The following is a 26,917-nucleotide window of genomic DNA, read 5'->3' on the forward strand; positions in this document are numbered from 1 at the left end:
GAGACAAACCAAAACCGACTCTTACCTACAGAGAATATCTTGAGGACTACCAGAGGAGAGGTGGGTGGGAAGACAGATGAAAAAGGGGAGAGGGATTAATAGTACATTTATCTTGATGAGCAATGAATAATACATGGAACTGTTGTATTACTATATTGTATACCTGAAACGAATATAAGTAACACTGTATGTTAACTAGAATTAAAATTTTTTAAAAATTAAAAATTTGGGGTGCCTGGGTGGCTCAGAGTGGTTAAGCATCTGCCTTTGGCTCAGGTCATGATCTCAGGGTCCTGGGACAGACGAAGATGACACAAAGAAATGGAAAGAAATGTTCATGGATCAGAAAAACAAGTACTATTGAAATGTTTATACTACCCAAAGCAATCTACGCATTTACTGCAATTCCTATCATGATACCAACAGCATTTTTCACACAACTAGAACAAACAATCCTAAGATTTGTATGGAATCTCTCTCTCTCTCTCACACACACACACACACACACACACACACACACACACAACCCTGAAAAGCCAAAGCAGTCTTAAAAAAAGAAAAGAAAAGCATCACAATTCCAGATTTCAACTTCTATTACAAAGCTATCGTAACAAGGGCCCCTGGGTGGGTCAGTCATTAAGCCGCTGCCTTCGGCTCAGGTCATGATCCCAGGGTTCTGAGATAGAGCCCCGCAGCGGGTTCTCTGCTCAGTGGGAAGCCTACTTCTTTCCTCTCCCACTCACCCTGCTTGTGTTCCCTCTCTCACCCTCTCTGTCAAATAAATAAAATCTCAAAACAAACAAACAAACAAAAAACACAAAGCTACAGTAATCAGGGGCGCCTGGGTGGCTCAGTAGGTTAGGCCTTCGGCTTGGGTCATGATCCCAGGGTCCTGGGAAAGAGCCCCGCATCAAGCTCTCTGCTCAGCAGGGAGCCTGCTTCCCCCTCTCTCTCTGCCTGCCTCTCTGCCTACTTGTGATCTCTGTCAAATAAATAAATAAAATCTTAAAAAAAAAAAAAAAAAGCTACAGTAATCAAAAGCTATAGTAATCAAAACAGTATGGTATTGGCACAAAAACAGACACATATTAACGGAACAGAACAGAAAGCCTAGAAATTAACCTATAATTATATGGTCAATTAATATTTGGCAAAGCAGGAAAATAATGGGGAAAAAGACAATCCTCTTCAACAAATAGTGCTGGAAAAACTGGAGAGCAACATGTAAAGAATGAAAGTAGACCACTGCTGTACACCACTTATAAAAATTAACTCAAAATGGACAAAGACTTGAATAATGGACTTGAAACTATAAAACTAGGAGAAAACATAGGCGGTAAGCTCCTTGACCTCAGTCTTAATGATTTTTTTTTTTTTTTGGAGTGGACTCCAAAGGCAAGGGCAACAAAAAACAAAAAAATTGTGCCTACATCTGCTTCTGCATAGCAAAGAAAGCCATCAACAAGATGAAAAGATAGAAAATAGTTACAAACAATATATTAAGCGGCTAACATCTTACAGCAACAAAAAAGTCAACTATAAATGCATACAACTTAGAAAAAAATCTGTTAAACATATTCTTTAATGAAGGAAAAGAAATACATTTTGTATGATTTCATTTCTATAAAGTTTGAAAAAGGCAAAGAATATTCTCTAGGGTACATATAAAGGTGACATAACTATAAAGAAAAGAAAAAAAATTATCACAAAAGGCAGGATAGTGGTTCCTCAAGGGGAGATGGAGAGGGTTTGGTAAGGGGCATAAAAAGGACTTCTAGGGGCACCTGGGTGGCTCAGCCATTAAACGTCTGCCTTTAGCTCAGGTCATGATCCCAGGATCGTGGGATCAAGCCCCAAGCCCCACATCGGGCTCCCTGCTCAGCAGGAAGACTGCTCTCCCTTTCCCATTCCCCCTGCTTGTGTTCCCTCTCTCACAGTCTCTCTGTTAAACATATAAACAAAATCTTTAAAAAAAATAAAAATAAAAAGGACTTCTAGAGAGTTGGCAATGTTGTATTTTGGAACTAAGTTGGTATTAACTGTGCTTTCTATATTTCTCTCAATGTCTGTTATATTAAGACAGTTAAAGAGGTAGAAAGATCCAACAAAAACACGGATTCTGGAGCTCACAGAAGAGGTTAGAGTTATGATTTGGGAATGTTTAGTCAACATGTGACTGAAGCTTTAAATAAGAATTCAAAAATGGTATGAAATAACTGAGCCAAAACCAAAACTACTGTAAATAGAAACACTAAAGGGAGAGCAAAAGAGACGTCAAGGAACGACCAAGGACAACTTGGTACTGGGGAATCAGCAAAGAGCTCTAGCAGAACATAAGGACGGAGAGCACTGTCTGTCAGGAGTATCCAACACCGGCAAGTCAGATGAAGAGAGAAAAGAGGGCACTGGATTTGACAACTAAGAGGTCACTGGTTAAGTTTATAGCAAAATTACACATCAAAAAGGGAAAAAGTATCTTACCTCAAGAAGAAAGTCTATTTTCTCTTTATTAGGTCTAAGAAATAGCTGGTTAAATTGAACACTAATCGCTCTACCTTCCAATATATCACGGACTGTGTTACAGGCACAGACTTTAAAACAGATTTCATCTAGAGCTTCATTTCTGTAGAATACAAAAGTAGATCCACTAATACATTCTTTTTAATAAAAGGTATATATTACAAAACCAAACTGACAAGAATGAGTTATTTATCCTTGAGAGGTCAGAGTTTAGGTTATTCAGGCACATGTCAAGGGTGGGGATAGAGCAGAACAGAAAAGTTTTAAATCTGTCAAGGGATGATTTAGTTACAGCTTAGGTAACAGAACCAAATTCTGCTAATTTTTCCCAAGTGCTTTTAAAATGGATTAGATGAACATTAAAGTGGCTCCTCTGACTGTGTTAGTTTCCCATTTATTAATAAAGGTGAAACTACTGTCACAGTTTATAGGTAATTTGGAGGTTATTTTTGATAAACCCAAAATGCACTTGCTCTTTTATCCAAAAATGAGAAAGTAATTCATTAATTTACTTACTTACCCCTGTTGAGCTTTCTGGAAGAGTTCCCTCAGTACTGACTGCCGGAACTGGATAGGTAAACTGAAGGTTAAGTTATCTTCAATGAAAATCTTTACTACATCCTAGAACACAGACATAAAATTGCATCCAGTTCAAAAATCCTGGCAAAGTTTCTTTAACAGTCTTTCCAAAAAGAAGAAAAAAGTCTTTCTATAATGGAAAATATATATTGAAGAAAATCATGAAACTAGGAAAGAAAATCATCTTACTAGGAAAATCTTTTCTAAAACTTTAAAATTAGATTGAGGATAAAAACAGCCACCTACCACTCCCTAAACCCTGCCCTTTCAAACTGAAGATATGAGCCAAAAATAAGATGTAAAGGAAGAATCCATCAAAAGCAACCCAGGTACATTATTAGAAGTTGTAAAAATTCAGGGTGCTGGGTGACTCAAGTCATGATCCTGGGGTCCCCGGATCAAGCCCTGCTCAGTGGGGAGTCTGTTTCTCCCTCTCCCTCTGTGCTCACTCACTTTCTCCCTCAAATACTCATCTACTTTAAACATAGGTTCATACAACAAACTTTTAAAAATATTAAAACTGAGCTGGAAAAAGCACACAAAGAAACAATTATAATAAATTTAAATGGTTTAAAATATAGTCATTAATGAATTACAGAAAATACCTATATCACTCCATACAGACTTTGCATCAGCTCTTAATCAAGCAATTGAAGAGGAGGAGAAAGGAGTGATATCAAGCAATTTAAGAGAAGGGTTGAAAGGAGTGGTAACACATGGAGATAGGGAAGAGGATTTCTGGAAACATTTAAAGCTAATCAACTGTCACCATCAAAAAAGTAGTGACCGGGGCACCTGGGTGGCTCAGTGGGTTAAAGCCTCTGCCTTTGGCTCAGGTCGTGATCCCAGGGTCCTGGGATTGAGTCCCACATCGGGCTCTCTGCTCAGCAGGGAGCCTGCTTCCTCCTCTCTCTGCCTGCCTCTCTGCCTACTTGTGACCTCTGTCAAATGAATAAATAAAATCTTAAAAAAAAAAAAAAAAAAAGTAGTGACCAAGGTGGTTTCACAACTAGGGAGCAAGCACTGTCCACAGCAAAACATTAACAGAGTAGGCCTACACACAGGCAAGACAGACTTTTCCCACATGCAAGAAGACACATTTGTTATAGCTGTTCAAATAACTATATTCATTCATCATTCACTCATTGGGGGTAGGGTGGGGAGAGGGAGAGAGAGAATCCCACGTAGGCTCACTTAAGCTCACTCCCAGGGCAGTCGAAACATGGAACAGCAGCTCAAATCCCACCAGCCCAGGGTCATGACCTGAGCAGAAATCAGAAGTTGGACTTAACTGAGCTTAAGTGAGCCACCCAGGCACCACCAAGTAACCACACAATCAGCACAAAAACTACAGAGTTTATATAAATAGAACCCTATTTTTAAAACCAGGCTAAATAGGATTTCTACAATACTCCTGTATACATAACTGAAATGATAAATTTCAGAGTTGTAATAAAATTGTGATTTTTTTCTTCCCAGCTACTCATTACAATACCTTCTGATTTATAAATGTTGGCTTTTCATTATATTCACAGTTAACATTTGCCTATCCATGAGTAATATTTCTAAGGTCTGTTTACAAAGGTTTACCACCCCAGAGAGTGTCCTAAGATTCTGAATCTTACTGTAACTGATTTCCACCCTCTTTATAGAGCCTGTACTAGGGATATATAACTAAAAGATGTCTATATAAATCCATCTGTATCTAATCTGTCTTTAAGAAAGTTTAGTTTTCTTCCCCAAGGCAAAGCAAAATTTAAAAAGGGGGCCGAGGTGGGGGAGGAAGTACTATCCCTACCCTTATTTTCTGCCGGGGGGGGGGGATCAATTCTATTTAAGAGTGAACTAAAGGGGCGCCTGGGTGGCTCAGTGGTTTGGGCTGCTGCCTTTGGCTCGGGTCATGATCTCAGGGTCCTGGGATCGAGCCCCTCATCGGGCTCCCTGCTCCGCAGGAAGCCTGCTTCCCTCTCTCTCTCTCTCTGCCTGCCTCTCTGCCTACTTGTGATCTCCGTCTTTCAAATAAATAAATAAAATCTTTAAAAATTAAAAAAAAAAAAAAAAAAAAAAAAAAAGCTTGGCTAAGGGGCACTGGGTAGCTCAGTTGGTTAAGCATCTGCCTTTGGCTCAGGATCCCAGGGTCCTGGGATCGAAGGTCTCATCAGGCTCCTTGCTTAGTAGGGAGCCTGCTTCTCCCTCTCTCCTTTGCTTGTACTCTCTCATTCTCTCTCAAATAAATAAAATTTTTTAAAAAATTAATTTCATTTAAAAACAAATAACAAGCTCGGTTAAAAGCCTATTTGTAGAGACAAAACTAAAGATATGCTATACCTTTGTCATTTCATGACTCCAGCTTTGAGCTAACATGAAGGCACTATTCATTTTCTAAAAAGAAAGCTTTCCAATAAAGATTTTAAAACTACAAATGCTAATTCCCAGTGATTTTCATTATAAAACTAAAAATATATACCCAAAGGAGGCAATAAAAATCTCAAGACTAATTTAAGCCCTTTGCATGGATAAAACTGAGGTAACAACCACACTCATTGGTAAAGCAAGCTGTGAAAGAGACCATCCAAAACTACCAACACCACTTTGGTCACTTTCTTCTTCAGTCTTAATATCTGCAGTGACTAACAAGGATGGGCTATAAGGCCATATTTTAAGTCAGACACAAGACGTAAGGGTCCACAAAACTAAAAATTCTCTACTTTTAATTTAAAAAATGAAAAGTTCTGCTTACAGAGTTTCTTTAAAAATTTACTTAAGGGGCGTCTGGGTGGCTTAGCAGATTAAGCCTCTGCCTTCAGCTCAGGTCATGATCTCAGGGTCCTGGAATGAAGCCTTGCATCCAGCTCTCTGCTCAGCAGGGAGCCTGTTTCCTCCTCTCTCTCTGCCTGCCTCTCTACCTAATTGTGAGCTCTCTTTCTCTGTCAAATAAATAAAATCTTAAAAAAAAAAAATTACTTAATATGGGCAAATTCTTGACCTTTAAGAAAGGACATTATCGGGTGCCTGAGTGGCTCAGTGGGTTAAGCCGCTGCCTTCGGCTCGGGTCACGATCTCAGGGTCCTGGGATCGAGTCCCGCATCGGGCTCTCTGCTCAGCAGGGAGCCTGCTTCCCCCTCTCTCTCTCTCTGCCTCTCCAACTACTTGTGATTTCTCTCTGTCAAATAAATAAATAAAATCCTTTTTAAAAATTAATTAATTAATTAATTTTTTAAAAAAAGATATTATCAAAATGAGTCAATATTTGTACGAGGCACTGCTTAGTTTATAAACTATAACTTCTCACTTGATTCTCATAGGGAGCCTATGAAATGAGTTTACTATTACCACCATTTTAGAGGTCAATCTGTTCTACTTGCCCCAAATCACACAACTGGTAAATGGCGATGCCAGATTTTTAACTCAGTTCTGCCTGGTTTCCAAAACTTTTCAACTACCCTATTACATCCCTATCATACATCTTACCTGATAGTTGCCAGATCTCAAACAAATATGGACTTGACTATATGGAGTCAATTGTTGAGATGTACTATCAGAAGAAGGTACAAGAACATCACATGCTTGACAATAGCCCGCTAACCGCTTCTCATCTATGGTACAATGAAGAGATAATGAACCTATCTGCAAAGTAAGAAGTATACATCATTATCCATCAATGTTACAAAAACAACAGTCTAGTACCCACTCAATGCATTTTAACAGTACAAGAAAATGTAATGGAAAATTCAGGGATGGAGGAACCATAAAAAATTAGCACGAGTTAGCAAACTAGTGTTCACAGGCCAAGTCTGGCCTGTGGTCAATTTCTGTAGAGCCCTTGAGCTAAAAACCACATTTAAGGTTGTAAAGGAAAAAAACAAAAACAAAAAACACAACAAAAAAATGAGTATATGCAACATAAACTGAATATAGCCCACAAAGGCTAAAGTATCTATTATTTGGCCTTTTACAAATGTTTGCTGACTCCTGGTTTAGTTTTCAGACCAACATACAAAAGGCAGACGTCTTTACTCTAAGTAGATATGACAATTAAGAAATTAACAAAAAGCTAATACTGTTAACAACTTAAGATACTTAAGAAAACATAAAAGGAGAACAAATCTGATGAATGCCTAGACAAAGGAAAATGGGAATTCCCCACAGGTCTAGAAAAGATTTAAAGTAAATCTCTTGAACATTTAATCAATTTCTCTGATGACGAGAGACTGAAATAGGAATTTTTCTAGGCACCAAGCACATAAAAACCTAGTTATATACTTCATAATGCAGTTGCCAGAATCATACAAATAAAAATGCAAGTGATAAACATGAAAAAGTTCACCCTTACTAAGAATTACGGAAATGCAAATGTTTTAAAGTTACTGTTATTTCTCACCCAACCAAATTAGCAACTGGAAGGGGAAGAAAAAGGAAAAACACACTGCACTGCAGATGAGAGTACCCTGAAAGAAATGTACCTGGAAAGCAACTTGGTTTTATGTTTCACAGCCTTTACAAATTTAGTAACCACTGACTTGACATTAAACCAAACAAAAACTTATGCCTGGAGACAGAAGTATCATAGCTTTACAGTAAATAAAAGTAGCAAACATAAATGCCCAAACATTAGGGAAATGAAGTAAACCACAGCTCATCTATACAGCAGAAGAGAATACATTTAAGTGTCTATCCAAAGACTTGGGCATGGTAAAAATATGGTAAATATAGTCAGTCTAAGCTTATCTGTATAAAAACAAAGAATGAAAATAGGAAGAAAATAAACTAAAATGACAATAGGGGTAATTTCTAAGCAGTAGTATTACAGATTTTCAAAATGTTTTCAGTATTTTTTAAAACTTACCAAATGTACTACAATGAACACTTGTTTTTATTATCATCAGAAAAAGCCAAAAAATAGATGGACTTTTTAAGGACTGATTAGCTTGTGCCTGTTATCACTATACTTACCTCTGCAATTAGTTCTTTGGTTCTAAAAAACTTCTCTCTGGCATTTTCATAGACAGCTGAATTCGTAGAGCCCTGCTGGAAGTATGCTGCACCCAAATCATAACACACCTAAAATGGTGATGAAATTTGTTTAGTAATTTTCATTTTTAAGAGCTAACAAAACACAAAATTATGTTTATCTCAGCAAAACACAGGTACATATATTAAGAAAAAAAAAATTTCAGTGAGCAATGAAACAATGTTCTTAGTCACAAGCAACAGAATCCAGTGGACTGATTTAAGCAGAAAATAGATTTAATTCTTAAGATTTCAGATGACCTTTCGAATTACTGGGCCAAAGAATCAGGCTTGGAAAACAAAAGGGGCAAGGGAGGCAAGAAGCCAGATGAGAGCCCAAAGTGACCTAGTGAGCACTGCAGCCATCTCAACACTAGACTCCAAAGCTCTTACCACATGTGGCCACCAGCACTACACAGAGAGCAGCAAGGAGCTATACTCTTGCTAGGGCTGCCACTGCAAACTAGATGTTACTATCACCGTTGCTGCATCCACCATCATAATGAATTCTCTGCCATCTCTACTTCTTTTATTTTTTTAAGACCTTATTTTAGAGCGCGCCAGGAGTGTGCACAAGTGGGGGAAGGGGCACAGGGAGAGAATGACCTAAGTCAAAACCAAGAGTTTGACTCTTAACTGAGCCACCCAGGCGGCCCAATTTCCACTCTCTTTAAAGTGGGGAAGAGCAACTAAATGGCCAAAGTGAAATAGTAAGAAATTTCAACTATAAAAAATAGAAAAAAAAACCAACAGGGAAAGTACTAATAGAATCTGTTTATTTCTTCAAGAACCTTTTAAAATTTATGCCTAGATTCACCAAATGCAAAACTCAAAGACTCAGATTATTTAACCCAACCTGAACATTTTCTGAACAGGAACAAGACCCAGAAAGTGACAATGTCTGGTTACAGGCATATAACCAAGTACTGGCAGAGGCCAGGCTCAAATCCAGATCCCTACAGCTCCTTATATCCTGTTTCAAGTTTATTCTACACATCACTGACAAATCTGATTTTTTTTTAAGGTTTATTTGAAGGAGGGAGAGGGAATCTCAAGCAGACTCTGGGCTGAGCATGCTGTGGGGCTCAACCCACAACCTGGAGATCATGACCCAAGCAGAAACCGTAGGTCAGACACTCAACCAACTGAACCACTCCGGCACCCAGACAGATCTTTCTTTAAAAAGTCTTCAAATGGGGCACCTGGGTGGCTCAGTGGGTTAAGCCTCTGCCTTCAGCTCAGGTCATGATCCCAGGGTCCTGGAATGGAGCCCAGAACTGGGCTCCCTGCTCATCGGGAAATCTGCTTTGCCCTCTGCCTCTCCCATCTCCCCAAGGCTCCCCACTTGTGCATGTGTTCATGCTCTCTCTAATAAAATCTTTCAAAAAATAAATATGATGCAAAGTTTTAAACAACATCTTAAGTCAAAATCAGAGACAAAGGCAGAAATTAATAACGCTAGAATGATCTCACTTAAGGTCTCCCAAAAATTTGCCACGCATTGATTAAACACAGCTATAAATACCTGGCACTGCATTTCCTCGGTTCTGATTTTCAATCCAGCGGTAGAACTCTCCGTTTCTCCATTTACCATACCTGGCTCCACTGCCAATAAATCTAATGTTCTCATCGTATGGACATAAAGATCCTTGTTTAATTTAAGGGCTGCCTCTAGCACCAAAATAGAATCAGAAGCTTGCTCTTTTAGCTACAAGAATTCAATAAAAGAACTATTAAAATACATAAATCACAGAAAATTAACCAAAATATATTTACAGGATACTCAGTAGCTTGTTGTACTAAGCTATTAAAAAAAATTTTTAACACAGGAGTGCAATTAGATCTGTTGAGATTATCTTAAATTTTTAAAAATACAGAAGTTCCTATTTTGAAATTAGAAAACATGAAATCGAAAAGATTTTTTTAATAGAAAATTGAAAGAAAAATGCTTTAAAAGTTTTGTTTCCACTGATTTATTCCAGAAATATTTGTATGCATCACTGATATCCATTTAGAAGGCACTAGTAACAAAAATAAAATAATGCAGTTTTCTTCTTCCACATTCAAAATATTACAGAGCATGTTAATTTTATACAGATATAGATACAGAAGGTATCTTATCTTCCCTGAGTATCTCTGGCACATTGTAAGTGCTAAAGAATTATAGAGATCACTTTTAAATTATGGTAACTCCCATATTTCTACTTTTATATTAACTAGATTTAAAAGTAACAGCTACATTTTCCTGACTGTAGAAGTAATTTTAAAATGTAAGTAATATGTGCTTATTATAGAATTCTGGGAAATATTAAATATAAAAATATCACTGAAGGAGTGATAATCTCAAGTATCATGACAATTTGACAAAAAAATGGTAAAGCACCACCATTAACACTGAAAAGCTATACAATTTACAATTATTACCAAACTATGTTCTAACAGTAAAAACCTAAATGTCATTGCTTCTGGACCTTGCCAATTCTCGTATACTTAAGGTTATAAGCAGCATGTGAACATACTCTGCCATGCAACCCGGAAATATAAAAGTATAACTGATGCCAATACTTACTACTTTCAAAATATTTTCTGTTAGCTCTTTCTCCTGTTGCATCTGATTCATACTGAAAGAGAAAATGATTGAAAAGAATCAAATGTTACTCAAAGGACTATAAAGTCAAAGTGTCAGAGCATTATTCAACGTGAGCTGGAATTGAAATAAAAATGTTTTTAATGCTGTTTCTTTTCATGCTTAAAGATAACTAAATAAATAAAAACTTGGGCGCCTGGGCAGTCAGTTGGTTAAGCATCCAACAACTTGATTTCTGTTCAAGTCATGATCTCAGGGTCCTGGGATCTGTCCCTGAGTCAAGCTCAGGGCTAAGCAGGGAGTCTGAAGAATCTCTACCTCTGCCCCTACCCCCACCTGCACACTCTAAAATAAATAAATCTTTTAAAAAATTAAACAAAAAAACCCATAAAAACTCAATTATGATGCTAATTTAACCATTATTTTCCCATGTGCTTTGTGTTTAAAAAAATAATAATTCTCAATTTAAAACTAAAACTTACTGGCCAGCAAAAGCTCATTTATATCAACTTAGAAACTATGCTCTCGAGCCCCAAATTTGGGTAAACTACCTAAATTTTAAGTATTAGGTTTAAAACATACAGATAAATTCAGGTTATAAGCAGCATCTGAACTCCTATCAATTTTACATATTAAGATAATTTCTCTATGTACAGAACAAATACACCTTCACATAAATTTAATTATATGAAGAAATCTTAATACTCTGGAGCAGATGAGCTAACACCAAAGATGAAAGGCACAATTCACAAAGTGCCCTCCCCTACCATCTTTCTAGAGCTCTCTATTCTAGATGTCCAGAACCCTACCTGATTCTCTTACCCTTCCAACTCCTTCAAACCTACCTGGATGCAAGCCTTCTGCCCTCTGGTTCTACTCTACACCTTCTGTACCACGAGTTTATAAAAATTTGCAAGAAAAATTTTTTTTTAACTCTGATGAAAAAAGTACCAACAAAGGGTCATATCTGCCAACTTACACACTTAACTGAGGAGGTCCAGGTTTTGCCTGTTTGACAGGAAAACTACTTTGAACAATTGTCCTAATTGCCCTGAAGAAAAGACAAAAAAAAAGAAAATTTAATACGTTATAAATGTCATTTATTATTTCAAGTACTCCTTAGAACATTTGTATTATAAATTATCCTGTTTTAATTCAGATAAAAATTTCATAAATCATCCATATTTTTATTAGAATGCTCAACTATGCAGTCATCAATTTTCTCCACCACCAGACTCACAGTTTACAAGATCCTCTGAGAGACCTCTAGGTTATAGGGGACCCTTAAAAGCATACCCGAGGGGCACTTCAGTGGCTTAGTCAGTTGAGGGTCTGCCTTTGGCTCATGCCATGATCTGGGCCAGAGTCTTGGAGTTGAACCCCAATTCAGGCTCCCTGCTCAGTGGGGAGTCTGTTACTTCCTCTGCCTCCTCCCCACTCCTCAGCCTGTGCTCTCTCTGATAAATAAAAAAAATCTTAAAAAAATAAAAAAAGGCATACCCCTGAAGGCCAGAGTGCAATTAAAAAGAGGCTGTCCAACACATTTTAGGTCTATGAAAAAATTTACCATCTGTTGTAGAGAAGGATAGCCATGGCAGTGGTTGGAGGTAAAGTGGCCAGATCCATGTCCACATGCTTTGTCCCAGGAGGAACTTTACTGATGCACAGCAATTCATTTAGTAGCATATTCAATACCGGAACAGACAAACTTAAAAGAAAGAAGTAAAAGGTTAATGTCTGCATAAGAGGCATAAAATGCACAATTCAGTATTTTCACAGAACATAATCAAAATGCTAAAGGACTAAATCCACAGGGCCATTTTATTCACCTGTCTCAACAACACAGAAATACTAAATTTCAAAATATTTTTAAAATCTCATTATGAAAGCAATTTAAACATACACAAAAGTATAAGAATATGTGCCATCATCTAGTTTCAACAATTATCAGCTGATGGCTAATCTGGTCTCATCTCTATTCCTACTTCCCTTCACTATTGTGAAGCAAATTTTTAACATTAAATCATGTCTTCCTCGAGTGTTTCAGAACAGATCTCCAGAAAACTAACTGAACGGGGGGGGGGGACTAGGCAGTGCCTGGCTGGCTTAGTTAGAAGAGCATATGACTCTTGGTCTTGGGTTCATGAGTTTGAGCCCCACCTTTATGCAGAGAGGACTTAAATAAAACTTCAAAAAAATTAACATAGCCACAGTATTAATTTCACATCTAAAAAGAATTCAGTTGCTTATCAAATATTCCATCAGTGTTCAATTTCCACCTGTATCATATACATCATACTTTCTTTGAACACATCACTATCTCTTGATACACCTCCAGCCTATTAATGGACAGGCTCTTCCTCAGATTAAAGAATTCTTTCCTTTAATTCTAATGCTTAATGCTGCAGAAGGGTGGTGAAAAAGTGTTTAAAGACTACCAATGAAGGGCGCCTGGGTGGCTCAGTGGTTAAGCCGCTGCCTTCGGCTCAGGTCATGATCTCAGGGTCCTGGGATCGAGTCCTGCATCGGGCTCTCTGCTTAGCAGGGAGCCTGTTTCCGTCTCTCTCTCTCTGCCTGCCTCTCTGTCTACTGTGATCTCTCTCTGTCAAATAAATAAATAAAATCTTTAAAAAAAAAAAAAAAAAAAAAGACTACCAATGAGAGGGGTGCCTGGGTGGCTCAGTGGGTTAAAGCCTCTGCCTTCGGCTCAGGTCATGATCCCAGGGTCCTGGGATCGAGCCCCGCATCGGGCTCTCTGCTCTGTGGAGAGCCTGCTTCCTCCTGTCTCTCTGCCTGCCTCTCTGCCTACTTGTCATCTCTGTCTATCAAATAAATAAATAAAACCTTAAAAAAAAAAAAAAAAAAGACTACCAATGAGAGCATAAACTAGTACAACTCTCTTGAAATGCAACCCGCCACTACCCATCATGGGATTTAAAAATGTTTATACCACCTTAGTCAGCAATTTAATAATCTGTACTAAGGACATAACCAAAAATTCAGATAAAATTTAAGGACAAAGATATTTAAGGCTCTGACTTATTAGAGTGAAAATGTAGAAATAAACTAAGTATCAACAGAAGAACAGTTAATAAATTCTCCACATGATTGGAATTATCTCCAACAAACCAAAATGGGGAAATGTTCATGATATTGTTATTTGGGGAAAAAAGAAGGGGCACTGGGGTGGCAGAGTCAGTTGGGCATCTGACTCTTGGTTTTCAGCTCAGGTCATGATCTCAGGGTTGTGGGATCTGGCTCAGAGCTCAACGGGGAGTCTGCTTGAGATTCTCTCCCTCCTGCCCACTAATTCCCTCTCTAAAATAAATAAACATATAGATACACACATATATTTTAAAGATTTTATTTATTGATTTGATAGAGAGCACAAGTAGGCAGAGTGGCAGAGGGAGAGAAGAAGCAGGTTCTCCACTGAGCAAGGAGCCCAGTTCGGGGCTGGATCCTACAACTCTGGGATCATGACCTGAGCCAAAGGCAGCCACTTAACCAACTGAGCCACCCAGGCACCCCTAAAATAAATCTTTAAATTAAAAAAAAAAAAAATCTTTAAATAAACAATAAATATATGTATATATATATATACACACACATACATACATGTATATGTATATGGAGAGGGGTGCCTGGCTGGCTCAGTCAGTAGAAGAGCCAACTCTTGATCTTGGGAGTCATGAGTTTAAGCCCCATGTTGGGTATAAAAATTACTTTAAAAAAATTGGGAGAAAAACAACAAAAGTTACACAAAAATATTAGAAGTACTTGTCTCCCCTCCACTATTATTTCCTTCCTAGTTTTTGAATTTTACAAAGTACTTTCTCTTTAAATTGTGAGAAAAAGAGGAGGAAAACAAGTTGTTTTCTAAGCATAGCCTTAACAGTACTTATTGTTAAAATACAGGCATTGACTCTAAGATATTTTAATAGTTTGGGACCTAGTGACTGATTTATGACCAGTAAAAAATAACTGATTTATTTAAAAGCAAATCATCTATATCACAGAATGACTATCATTAATTTTCATTAATTTTCTTCAGATACGTAAAAATAGACTGAAACATTTAAAACCGTTTAGGTGTGGATTTTCCCTAGTCATCATATCAAATAATAATGATAAACTAAGTCACTATGGGTAAGTTTATACTTCAAAAGTGATTTAAATTCATCTAACATTCAAATATTTTATACCTTTTGAAAAAAAGTTGCATATTTTACCAAGAAAATACAGAAAAATAATATGCATTTTAAGGGCTGGTTATCATAAGCATACACAGAAATAACCCAAAATATCTAAATAGTACTTCAAAAACAGATTCCTTTTAAATATTGTATACCTTTTCTCTAATATGTCTAAATCCCACTTCAAATGTGCAGCAACTTTAAGAGCAAGCAGTTTTAAAATGCGATTTCTCTTGTTATCGGGTGGAGGTTGCACCTGGTTTTGCTCATTCACTGAAGGCTTGGAAGCCTGTTCCAAAAACTGAACAATAAGTTGAACTGGTGCAGGATCTAGGATGAAAAAAAAAAAAAAAAAAAATCTTATATTTAAGTTTTAATTATGAAGATGCAAATGGTTTCCCTGTACTAGCTTTTGGCTACAAAAAGAACCTCAACAGCTGTGTACTTATAATAACTAAGGAATATGATTTCTAAGAAGTATGCTTGGGGATTACAGCGGAGATCAGAAAGGGCGGTAAGGAGAAAGTGTAGGAGACTAGTGCAGAAGAAAACACCTGCAGAGTAAGAACATAATGGTTATAGGTCTCCAGATCAGCAAATAACCAATGTTAATTACAGGAAAGCCATGTCATCTTTAGAACTGTTTTAACAATTAGTGCGACCTGCATCAGGTTACCTCTCTGCACCTGTTTCCATCAATGCAAAACAGAAGATACCTGAGATTATGAAGGCTGAATTACATAAGATAACAAGTGAGAAGCATTAAGCCTGGCACCCAGAAAGCACTCAGTAAGTGTATGAAAAGCAAAAAATTAAAATATGATACAGGCAGTAAAACTGCCGGAGTGAAACCACTAACTTCTGGCAGAGTTGTCTCTATAATGAAGCTGATGTAGACTGAGCAAGTTACATCTTTATGAACTTTAGGAGCCAAATACTATTCAAGAAACTTACCTTTTCACGCCAGTACCTTTTTCCAGACACGCCTGGAGTGTTTCCTCCTTCCCTAACAGCACTCATTAACTGGGATATTAATCCTGATCATCATTAAACCATGTTACAACTGTACAGCATTTCCTACTCTTGGGAGATTCTCTCATTTTACTTCACAGCCCAACTGCGGAATATACAAATATATGGGTATCTATATTGTATGTGTGTGTGTGTGTGTGTGTGTGTGTGTAGATGTATACATAATCGGTAAAATCCCCTCGTTGAGAAACAAAACATTTAAATAGGGACCTAAAATATAACGAATCAGCGTCAGGAGCAGCACCGGAACAGCAATTTCTCGCCCGCTCCAGACTGATGCCAGGCCGGCGTTCCGCAGGGGTGTGTCAGAGCCAGCCTCCCCAGCCCACGCAATCCTCCACGACCACGTCGAAGATGCTAAAACCGCAAACAGTACAAGGGCCAAGGGCGCGAGAGGCAGGAGGGCCTCGGTTTTGCGTTTTCAAGCCCCCCACGGCAGCGCCCCGGCTCTGGGATGCTGAATGCTTGGCGAGGGGGCCGGGCCACAGCTCCACACGGGTTCGCGCCTCCCGGGCCCGCAGCTTCGTGGCCGAGGAGAGGCGGGTCCTGAGAGCCAGGCGGGCGGCGGCCGCGGGCGGGTCCCCGTGCCCTCGGGGTGCAGGCGCCGCGCTTACCCGGGCAGGGCTTGCGCAGATGTTTCTCCAACAGCGACTCCTCCAGCAGGAACTCGAACCAGCTGGTCTGCGGCGGGGTGCAGGGCCGGCTGGAGGTGGCCGCCTCCCGGTCCGCCGCCTCCGCGCTCATCCTGCCCCCGCCGCCGCTACCCCCAGGGACGCTTCCCGGCTCCAACCTGACACTCGGACGCGTGCCTCTGGCCTGTGATCTACGGAACCTCCCGGGGCGAGGCCACACTCACTACGTCCTGGAAACCCACACAACTCAAAATGGCGACGCGGCCCAGCAGGAGCTGAGGCGCTTAAGCCCGCCTCCTTGCGCCACCGCCGCGCCATCGGGCCAATCGCTGTTCGACTTGTCGAGATGGGGCGGGGCCAGCCCTTAGATCACGCTTCCTCCCCGGTTGCCATGGAAGACGACTGGCAAAGAAGCTGGGTCGCAGGTGGGCTTTTCCCCTTTCTTGGGAGATGACCAGCAAGAAAATGGAACAGCCTCATTCAGGATTTCAGCGGGCGTCAATGTCCTCAAAAGACAGCGAAGACTACGCGTGTAAACTGTGATCCAGGCAAATCTTGTCTTCGGTGCCTTCAATTTCCCCTTTTCCATTTCCTAGATTTCCTCCCACTTAGGTGCGCTCAATGGAGGCGCGCTCCTGGCTTGGGCACTAGCGTCCCTGACCACCCTTCCCCGAAAGATAACAGAATGATGCCCCACAGTGAGATCCAGCTTTTCTGTTACTTCTCAGGACTAGCTCTCAATATTTAGCGCTCAATTAATCCTTTTGATATCCCAGCTAGAGGTATTGTTAATCCCATTTTACATTTACCGCCACCATTCTGTAATGTGTTTTTTAATTAGTAATTAAAATCTGGGAAAGTGTATTCATAGATCATGCACACGCTCTGTGTCAAGAGTGCAAACTCGTCTAGGTTAAGCTGTTTAACCTCTCTGAACTTTAGTTTCCATATTTGTACCTAATCTTAGGGTTGATAAGAGAATTCAAAGCAGAGCTTGAGGTAACACAGGTAAGTTCAATAATCAGGTAAATGAGATAATGCAGGTGAGCTTTTTAAGATTTTATTTATGAGAGAGAGAACACAAGGAGGGGAAGGACAGAGGGAGACGCAGCCTCTCCAATGAGCAGGGATCCCCGCAAGGGTGTCCATCCCAGGATGGATCATGCCCTGAGTCCAAGGCACAAGCTTAACCAACTAAGCTATCCTGGTGCCCCCAGTTAGGTTTTTTAAACAAGGCCTGACATTTAGAACGTGCATGTTACCTGATCTCATATAGTGCTTTTTTTTTTTTTTTGCATATTATTTTCATACACATGAAAATTAACAAACTCATTATACACCTTTTAACCAATAAAGAAACTGAGGTTCCAGAGTTATTTGCCCAAGATTTCCCAACAAAGAAGGGGCTGAGCCATGACTTTGGTGAACTTTCAGCTGGATCCAGGCTGCTTCCAACATGGGATAAACAAAGATCAGTTGCGTATGGTCTTTTCCAGAATGAAGAAGGAGGGCATTCATAAGTTTTAAGAAAAATAAATGGAAGTAACTCCTTCGTAAGTGAAAGTGAATCAAATACTTCAGTGGCAATCCTTGCCCTTTTCTTTTCTTCCTTCCCAATCTTTCTGGGAGAGCAGCTCTGTGCTGCTTCTCCTCTTTCATTTTAGTGATCCCTGGGGTCCCATTCCTTGTCCTCTTCTCACTATAAAAACCATCACTGGGTCACTATCCCTCAAATAGTGCAATTCTATTCCAGGCTCTAAAAAAATCATTCATGTATTAGACTAATAAAACCATGAGGACTAAATTAATAAAATACAAGCAGGGAGATTAAACAGTCATTTTCATGGAAAATTTGGCATGTTTTACTCACCAGTTGGGCATAAAAAGGTCAGGCAAGAAAGGACAGATCCCATATTCCTGACTCCATTGATAATTGTAGCTGACCTGTGTCTTCATCCTTTATCAGTATAGTGAATAGCTAAGAGAAAGTTTGAAATTCATGCTGAAAATGTTTGACTATGCACCTCCCATTAGGTGTCAGAATGGAAATGTCCAGAGGGTGCTAACTTTTGGACACATGATTTGTATGCAGGAAAAAAAAATTTAATAATAGTAGCCAATGCTCATTTGTGAACTCACTGTGGCGTGGATTTAAGCACATGGATTCATGCATTGTCTTAGTCCATTCAGGCTGCTAAACAAGATACCATAAACTGTGGGGCGCCTGGTGGGCTCAGTCGTTAAGCTGCTGCTTTCAGCTCAGGTCATGACCCTAGGGTTCCTGGGATAGAGCCCTGCATCTGGCCCCCCCTTCAGTGGGAAGCCTGCTTCTCCCTCTCCCACTCCCTCTGCTTCTGTTCCCTCTCTCGCTGTGTCTCTCTCTGTCAAATAAATAAAATCTTAAAAAATAAAAAAATAAAAATTAAAAATAAAAAGATATCATAAACTGAAGGCCTTTTAAACAACAGAAATATATTTCTCACGGTTCTGGAGGCTCAGAGTCCAAGATCAGGGTTGCTAACATGGTTGCATTCTAGTAACAGCTCTTCTGGGGGGCAGACTGCCAACTTCTCATTGTCTCCTCAACTGACAATGCAGAAAGGAAGCCAATTGTTTCCTAAGGACATTAATCCTATCCAAGAAGTCTCCACCATTATGAACTCCTCTAGTCCTAATTATTTCCCAAAGGTCCTGCCTATTAATACCATCAGGTTAGGTGGTAGAGTTTCAACATTTCACCATATAAATCCGATGAGCACAAGCATTCAATCCATAACATGCATATTATCTCATTCAAACCCTATGAGGTGGGTTACACTATTATCTTCATTTTCAGGTGTTAAAACGGGCACAGAGAAATTTTTAAAACAACTATTAAGTGCCAGATGCTAAGCATGAATTTAAGCAGCATCATGGCAGAGATTAAAATCTTACCCTATGCACTATGTGTCTCTTTAATAAGAAAGGACCAAACAAAACAATACAGTCCAATAGAAAACTGGGCTGTCAAGAAAATACAATCTACAAAAGAAGATATCTGAATCCAAGTAAAACACTGAAGAAAATATTAGGCTCAATAAACAATGAGCAGGGTTTGAAAAGTACAATTAACAGGACTGCAGATTCCAAATTGTAACTAACCTTTAAAAAAAAAAAACACTTTCTTGAGTTTTGGTGTAGCATCAAAGAAAAAATCCACAATTATCTAAAAAGACTTAAAATACTCCTTTTTCTTTTTCTTTTCTTTAAGCTCTGAATCCAACATGGGTCTTGAATTTACATGTTATACCAACAAAGACAACAAAAGCACCCCAAAATAATCCTTTTTACAACTACGTATCTATGTGAAGCTGGATTTTCTTCGTATATTTTTACCAAAAGGATGTATAGTATTCGAAAACAGAAGCAGATATGAGAACCCACTGTCTTCTGTTAGTTATACATGAAAGAGATTTGCAAGAATGTAAAACAAAGCCATCTCCTTATCAGTTTTAAATGAAAATAAGTCATTTCACATAAAAATTATGTCAACATATAACAGGCTTGTGATTTGTATTATTTTTATTTATTTAATTCCAATTAACATACAGTGTTATATTAGTTTCAGGCATGCAATGTAGTGATTCAACAGATTTTTAAAATCTTACTTAATTTAATTTTTTTTTTTTTTTTTGGTTAAGATTTTAATTTATTTGACAGAGAGAGACACAGCGAGAGGAAACACAAGCTGGGGGAGTGGGAGAGAGAGAAGCAGGCTCCCCAATCGCCCAGCAGGGAGCCCCATGCAGGGCTGGATCCCAGGACCTTGGGATCATTACCCCAGTGGAAGGCAGACAGATACTTAACGATTGCCCAGATTTTTATTTTTAAATGAGTTTAGTATCCCCAGCTCCACTGGGCCACTCCACCATTTTAGATTGTGTGGATTTCTAGAATGGTCTAAGCCCAGCCTTGTTGCCTGGATTCATGAAGTTTTTAAATGAATTAAATATTTTTTTAAATTTCTCAGTTTTAATTTTTAATATGGTAAATATCAATAAACATAAATAGCAAATAAAGACCTTATTTATTACTTACTAACCAGGCAGAGTATTTTATTTATTTATATATTATATATATTATATAATATATATTTATATACTATTTATGCACAGAACAGTGCAGAGTATTTTATTACACACACCATCTCAGTTAAGCCTCATAACAACCCCACAATAAATAGGTACCATTCGCTGTATTATGCCATCTTATAGATGAGAAATCTGACTCTCAGGGGAGTTAAGTGACTTGCCCAGTATCACACACCTAGTTAGTAGAAAATAGGGAGTTGAGTCTGTTTGATGCCAGAGCCCAAACTCACCACTCCACCAAGAAGATACCTTGCTGTTGATTTTTTAGTTTGCTTTTTAAATAGTGATAAACCTACGAAAAAGGTTGTAAGAATCATATAAAGAACTTTTTTTTTTTTTTAAGATTTTATTTATTTGAGAGAAAGAGAGAGAGTGAATGAGCAGCGAGAAGGGCAGAGGGAGAAGGAGATGCAGCCTCCCCACTGAGCAGGGATCCTGACTCAGGGCTCGATCCCAGGACCCTGAGGATCATGACCTGAGCTGAAGGCAGTCACTCAACGGACTGAGCCATCCAGGTGTCGCCATATAAAGAACTCTTACAACCACTTCACCCAGATGTCTCGATTGTTAATACTTCACTGCATTTCCTCCATCGCCCTCTCTCTGCAACTCTCTATGTATCATTCTGCTTCTTTAGATGCCAACAGGGTCACCAACTCATCCGGGTATGGCCAGGCCCCAGCACCTCCCTATTCCCCTTCTGGGCAAACCCTAACCTCAGGCATGCTGCCCATGCAACAGCAACCCCTCATTTTGTTTCCAGTTGTTTGGGTGCTGGCGGCTGTCATCTCTACTTGGAGAAAGTAGATGGGAAGTGAAAGGAAGATGGGAAGAGAAGATTGTAGTTAATTATTATTTCATCAAGTGGCCTGAAAGGTGCCGGAGTGCTAAACTTTAGAATGAGGGAAAATCACAGATTAGGTGATTCCAGATTTAATACTATCATAAGAATAAGTGAAATTCTAGCAAACATTTTTACAATGGTGATATGTAATTAACACAACATCTTGCAAGGTTCATATGCCGTATATGTGCAACAATTATTCAAGCTACAGTGGAAAAAATGCAAAGAAGTATTATTACTGTTTTTTAATATTTTAAAGATTTTATTTATTTATTTATTTGAGAGAGTGAGAGAGACCAGGAGAAGCAGAGGGGGAAGGATAAGGGGAAATAATCTCAAGCAGACTAAGAGCGGATCACGGAGCCCAAAATGAGGTTGGATCCCACCATCCCGAGATCAGGACCTGAGCCGAAACCGACAAGAGTCAGATGCTCAACCGACTGAGCCACCCGAGAGCCTCAACATATTATTACTGTTTTTCTATTTAAAGATTTTATTTATTTATTTGACAGAGACATAGCGAGAGAGGGACCACAGGCAGGGAGAGTGGGAGAAGGAGAAGCCGGCTTCCTGCAGAGCAGGGAACATGACCTGGAGCTTGATCCCTTGACTCAGATCATGACCTGAGCCCAAGGCAGACGCTTAATGACTGAGCCACCCAGGAGCCCCAAGGTGTTGTTGTTGTTGTTGTTGTTTTAAGATTTTATTTGTTTATTTGACAGACAGAGATCACAAGTAGGCAGAGAGGCAGGCAGAGAGAGAGAGGGGGAATCAGGCTCCGCGCTGAGCAGGGAGCCCGATATGGAACTCGATCCCAGGACCCTGAGATCATGACCTGAGCTGAAGGAAGAGGCTTTAACCCACTGAGCCACCCAGGCGCCCCTGTTTTGTTTTGTTTTTAAAGTAAATTCATTACTATTCAATTATGAATAGATAATTTAAAACTTTTTTCAGTAAGTATTTTAGGAGTGAGGTCCCTCGCAGCCTCAGTCCATGGAGCATGCGACTTTTGATCTCTGGGTTGTGAGTTCCAGCCCCAAGCTGGGCATAGAGCTTACTTAAAATAATAATAATAATTATTATTATTACTATATTAAAATATTAATAAAATAAAATAGTAACATTATTTTAACAAATTGGTAAGTTAATTAATAAATTAATAAAATTAATGAAAGAAAATAATAATTATTATTTATTTATAATTATTAATAATTATTATTATTAACATTGGTGGGGTTAAGTACTATATTGATGTTACACTGCCATCTTGTGGCCATGGCCGGTAGTGTCCATATCTACCAGTTGGAAGAAGGTCTATGACATGAGGCTTATGATTGGAAGTTACCTATTCTTTACATAAGCTATCCAGCTACATCTAACTGAATCACATCTTCACAGGGAATTCCAAAAACAGATCTTTCAGGACACCTGGGTGGCTCAGACGGTTGAGCGTCTGCCTTTGGCTCAGGTCATGATACCAGGGTCCACAAATCGAGTTCCACATCTGGCTTCTCGCTCAGTGGGAGCTTGCTTCTCCTTCTATCTCCCTCACCCTCTCCCTGCTGCTCCTCTTGCTTGTGTGCTCTCTCTCTCACAAATAAATAAATAAAATCTTAAAAACAAAACAGATCTTTCAAGAAAGATAATGAATCCTGTAGCTATCAGACTTAACTTCCTGGGGCATCTGGCTGGCTCAAGCCAGTAAAGCATGCTAACTCCTGATCTCAGGGTCATGAGTTTGAGCTTCATGTTGGGTGTAGAGTTTACTGAAAAATAATAATAATAACAATAAAGATACTTCCAACCTTTAAAAAAAATTACTTTCTTACACATATATTTCATTTCTCCAGGGCCTTCCCTTGACTCCTTGAACCGGTAGGCACCCTGTTATATTATGCCATAGCACTCAGCATCAGCATCCAGGCCCTCACCTCACCTGCTTGCAATTAATTAGCAGCCTAACTTCCCTGCTAGACTCTAAGCTCTTAGGTGTGTGGTGGGGAGGAGCAGGATAGTGGTTGTATTATTTACCTAGTACAGTCCTTGGTACATAAGAGGCACCCAATAAATATTTGCTAACTCAATAAATTGTTTGATTGAACATGTAGTACCTACATGCAAACAGTAGAAACCAGAGCTACAAACCTTAATCTCTCCTTTATCTGACCTACACTTTTGCTAAATTGCTCCTAAAACAATGCACTGATGTGTTCTAGGCTTTACAACCAGCAATGAACTTAAAGCTCATATATGGCGGTGTTCATGTCATAAACTTCTGTCTTTGTATTACTCCTACGTAATTTCTAGTCGAATGGATAGCTGCCTGTGGGCCCTGTTTACTTAAGAAAGGGAACAGGCATATGCTGCTGGCCACAACGAAGCCAGAGCTGAGTCCCCAAGGTCTTTCTGCCTTCACCTGGCCTGCTTCTCCCTCTCCCACTCCCCCTGCTTGTGTTCCTTCTCTCGCTGTGTCTCTGTCAAATAAACAAATAAAATCTTTAAAAAAACAACAACAAAACCAGTCCTTCACTGCAGATGGTTTGAGAAGCACTGTGCCAGCTCACATGAAAGGTATTCTCGACCACAGTTAACAAGCTCGAGGTTCAGCTGTGGCCAATAAACAACAAGATCCACAAAGGACCTCTACGGAAGAAAAGTAATTCAGTTTGTTATTCCGGCCAACCTAGAACGGACACTGTTCCTTCAGACACTTCTCTACGTATGGTCTTTCTACTTTTTAAAAAAATATTTTATTAATATTTTTCAATTTTTTAATTTTTTAAAATATTTATTTGACAGAGAGAGATCACAAGTTGACAGAGAGGCAGGCGAGGGGGGTGGCGGGAAGGCTCGCCGCTGAGCAGAGAGCACTGAGCCACCCAGGTGCCCCGATTTTTCTACTTTTTAAAGCAAGCTCTGCTCTTTCAACCACTTCTTTGGGAGCCACATTGCCTGGGGCTGGAGGCAGGGTTAGCAGGGCAGTGGGAAAGAAGAGACCTCTGCGCCCGAAGCTGGAGCTTTCTCCACAAGGCCGCACGGGGAAGGGGATTCGGTGGGGCCCACTGAGGCACAGCAGCTTGTGTGACGTCCGCCCGCCCATGGCGACAGCAAACCTCAAATTCTTACTGTCCAGAGGCAAGCTCTTCCACGGAGCTGCCCACCAATCCTGCAACCTAGGTGACAGGAGAAAAACATGGGACTAGAGAGGAGGAGCCACCAGCCAGCCTGTCACAGGGAACGGGAAACCTACATGCTAGAATGACGCCAGCCCAGTGGCACTATCACCAAGAGCCACGTGCCCTGGGCAAACATGCAGGGAGCCCAGCTCTTGGCTCCAACTAGGAATGAAGCCCTCGCACTTTTGGTGGCTTCATCTGTGCTGAGAAGGGAAGGGGTCATTTCTGGGATGCCTCTACTGGGACAGCTGCAGTGGTGGACTGCCTCCCGAGAGCTCCCAGGAGAGCAGGAACCATGGGCTCCTCAAAGGCAGACAGCCCACTGGCTCTGTCCGAAGGCGATGACTTCTCCACCTGCCTTCCATGGACACCCTACGAGGCTCAGAGACTAATGCCAGCTTGTGGAGGGCATTGAACCTGATGGATCGTAAGGAGTAGGGCTTGGAAGCAGTCATCTGTAGACAGAAGAAGCGGGTCCACAGAGGTAAAAGAAGGGAGCAGACATGCTGAGAAGCAGGGACCATGTTTAGCTCCAGTGAGACAGAGTGGCTAACTGCTCTAAGATTTTTTTTTTTTTTAAGTTTATTTAAGTAATGTCTACACCCAACATGGGACTTGAACTCATGATCCCAGGATCAAGAATCACCTGCTCTTCCAAGTGACCCAGCCAGGAGCCCCTTGAAGATTTTTTTAGTATCTGTTTCAGGCCTGTTGCTGAGCACAGAATTAGAGATTCTAAGCAGCATTGTTCCTATCCCAAGTTTCCTGTTTTCAGATTCCTGGAGATTTGTTTCTGTCCATGACCATGACCATTTCTGTTCTTTATAATCCCTAAAACTTGGCGTACCTCACTGTTGCCAACCGCCAGCATGGGAAACTGCCTCCCGAGAACACTTTGTCCCTGTAATATGTCAGTCATCCATTTCCACAAGGCGTTCATTGCACAATGCTGCACGCCACAGTGCCCCTCAGCACAAATTGTCCCAGCCCATGGGCTGGATGGTCTTGCCTCTGAGGACTGAAAAGAAACATTTCTGGCTTTCGAGAGTCTATTTTTTCACTGAACACAAGGCTCGTCTTATTGCCACAACATAATTTCGGTTTCTAAATGATTATATGTTGAACTTAATTAGATAGTATTAACATTACAACAACAAAATTCCTGTAGAAATTCCTAGAACAACATAGTGAAGTGCCTAATTTTTTTTTTATTAAAGCTTTTATTTATTTATTTGACGGAGGGAGAGAGATCAAAAGTAGGCAGAGCAGCTGGCAGAGAGAGAGGGGGGAAGCAGGCTCCCTCCTGAGCTGAGAGCCTGATGCGGGACTTGACCCCAGGACCCTGAGATCACGACCTAAGCCAAAGGCAGCAGCCTAACCCACTGAGCCATCCAGGTGCCCCAAGGAGTGCCTAATCTTGACCAAGTGAAAATTCACAGTACAATTTACAATTCTACCATAGAAAGAGAAAGACATATTTTTTAAAGAATTTATTTGAGAAAAAAAATTATTTGCAAGAGAAAGAGGAAGAGAGAGCACAAGTAGGGGGGTGGTGCGGATAGGGGGAGAAGGAAAACCAGACTCCCCGCTAAGCATGGAGTCCGATGTGGGGCTCAATCCCAGGACCCTGGGATCATGACCTGAGCTGAAGGCAGGTTAACGACTGAGCCACCTAGGTGTCCTTAATGGGCATTTTCAAATATTTATAACTATAGCAAATTGTACAGTTTTATTCTTCTAAAATGTTTATACTGTTTTGTTGCTTTTTAAATTACATAATCAATCCATGTTTATGAAATTAAACTTAGGAAATACAAAAAGAATAAATTACAAATTGCCAATAATTCTACCACCCTACCATTATCAATATTTTGGTATATAAGCAGTCTTTGCTTTGTATAGTAGTGAAGAACCATAGACATGACCATACAAGCTGAAATGATGCAAAAATGATCTCAATCATCAATAGAAACTGTTAATATTGTTCCATGTGCGCTGAAGAGCTGACAGTGAAGTTTGTACTTTCTGTGAGTACAGTTACTGTACGATGGTAACTGAAATTTGAACTGTGCTGCTGGAGGACTGCTGTTAACTAAACCATGGTAGCTGACATCAGTGTATGTCGAAGCAAGGAAAGCCTACATACCCTTCCGGTCTTTTTTCTATTCAACCGTCTGCATAATTTTTAAAAACTGGATCATCCTTGCGGCA

The 26,917-nt window shown here is 39.8% G+C and overlaps 1 protein-coding gene across 2 annotated transcripts in view; it reads right to left on the reverse strand.

Moving 5' to 3' along the window:
• The window catches only part of INTS8 (integrator complex subunit 8), a 55,091-nt gene extending 38,240 nt beyond the window's left edge, over positions 1–16,851 (reverse strand). For both annotated transcript variants that reach the window (XM_082722811.1, XM_082722810.1), the window contains exons 1-10: positions 16,539–16,851; positions 15,048–15,222; positions 12,264–12,404; positions 11,676–11,747; positions 10,679–10,730; positions 9,635–9,817; positions 8,053–8,160; positions 6,571–6,726; positions 3,041–3,141; positions 2,482–2,623 (exon numbers count right to left, since the gene is read on the reverse strand). In XM_082722811.1, the coding sequence (XP_082578937.1) occupies positions 2,482–2,623; positions 3,041–3,141; positions 6,571–6,726; positions 8,053–8,160; positions 9,635–9,817; positions 10,679–10,730; positions 11,676–11,747; positions 12,264–12,404; positions 15,048–15,222; positions 16,539–16,668 (1,260 nt within the window). In that variant the 5' untranslated portion in view covers positions 16,669–16,851. The remainder of the gene's footprint in view (positions 1–2,481; positions 2,624–3,040; positions 3,142–6,570; positions 6,727–8,052; positions 8,161–9,634; positions 9,818–10,678; positions 10,731–11,675; positions 11,748–12,263; positions 12,405–15,047; positions 15,223–16,538) is intronic.
• Positions 16,852–26,917: the final 10,066 nt, after the last annotated feature.

This window comes from Mustela nivalis (assembly GCF_964662115.1).
Source record: "Mustela nivalis genome assembly, chromosome: 2".
NCBI classification, from domain to species: Eukaryota; Metazoa; Chordata; class Mammalia; order Carnivora; family Mustelidae; genus Mustela; species Mustela nivalis.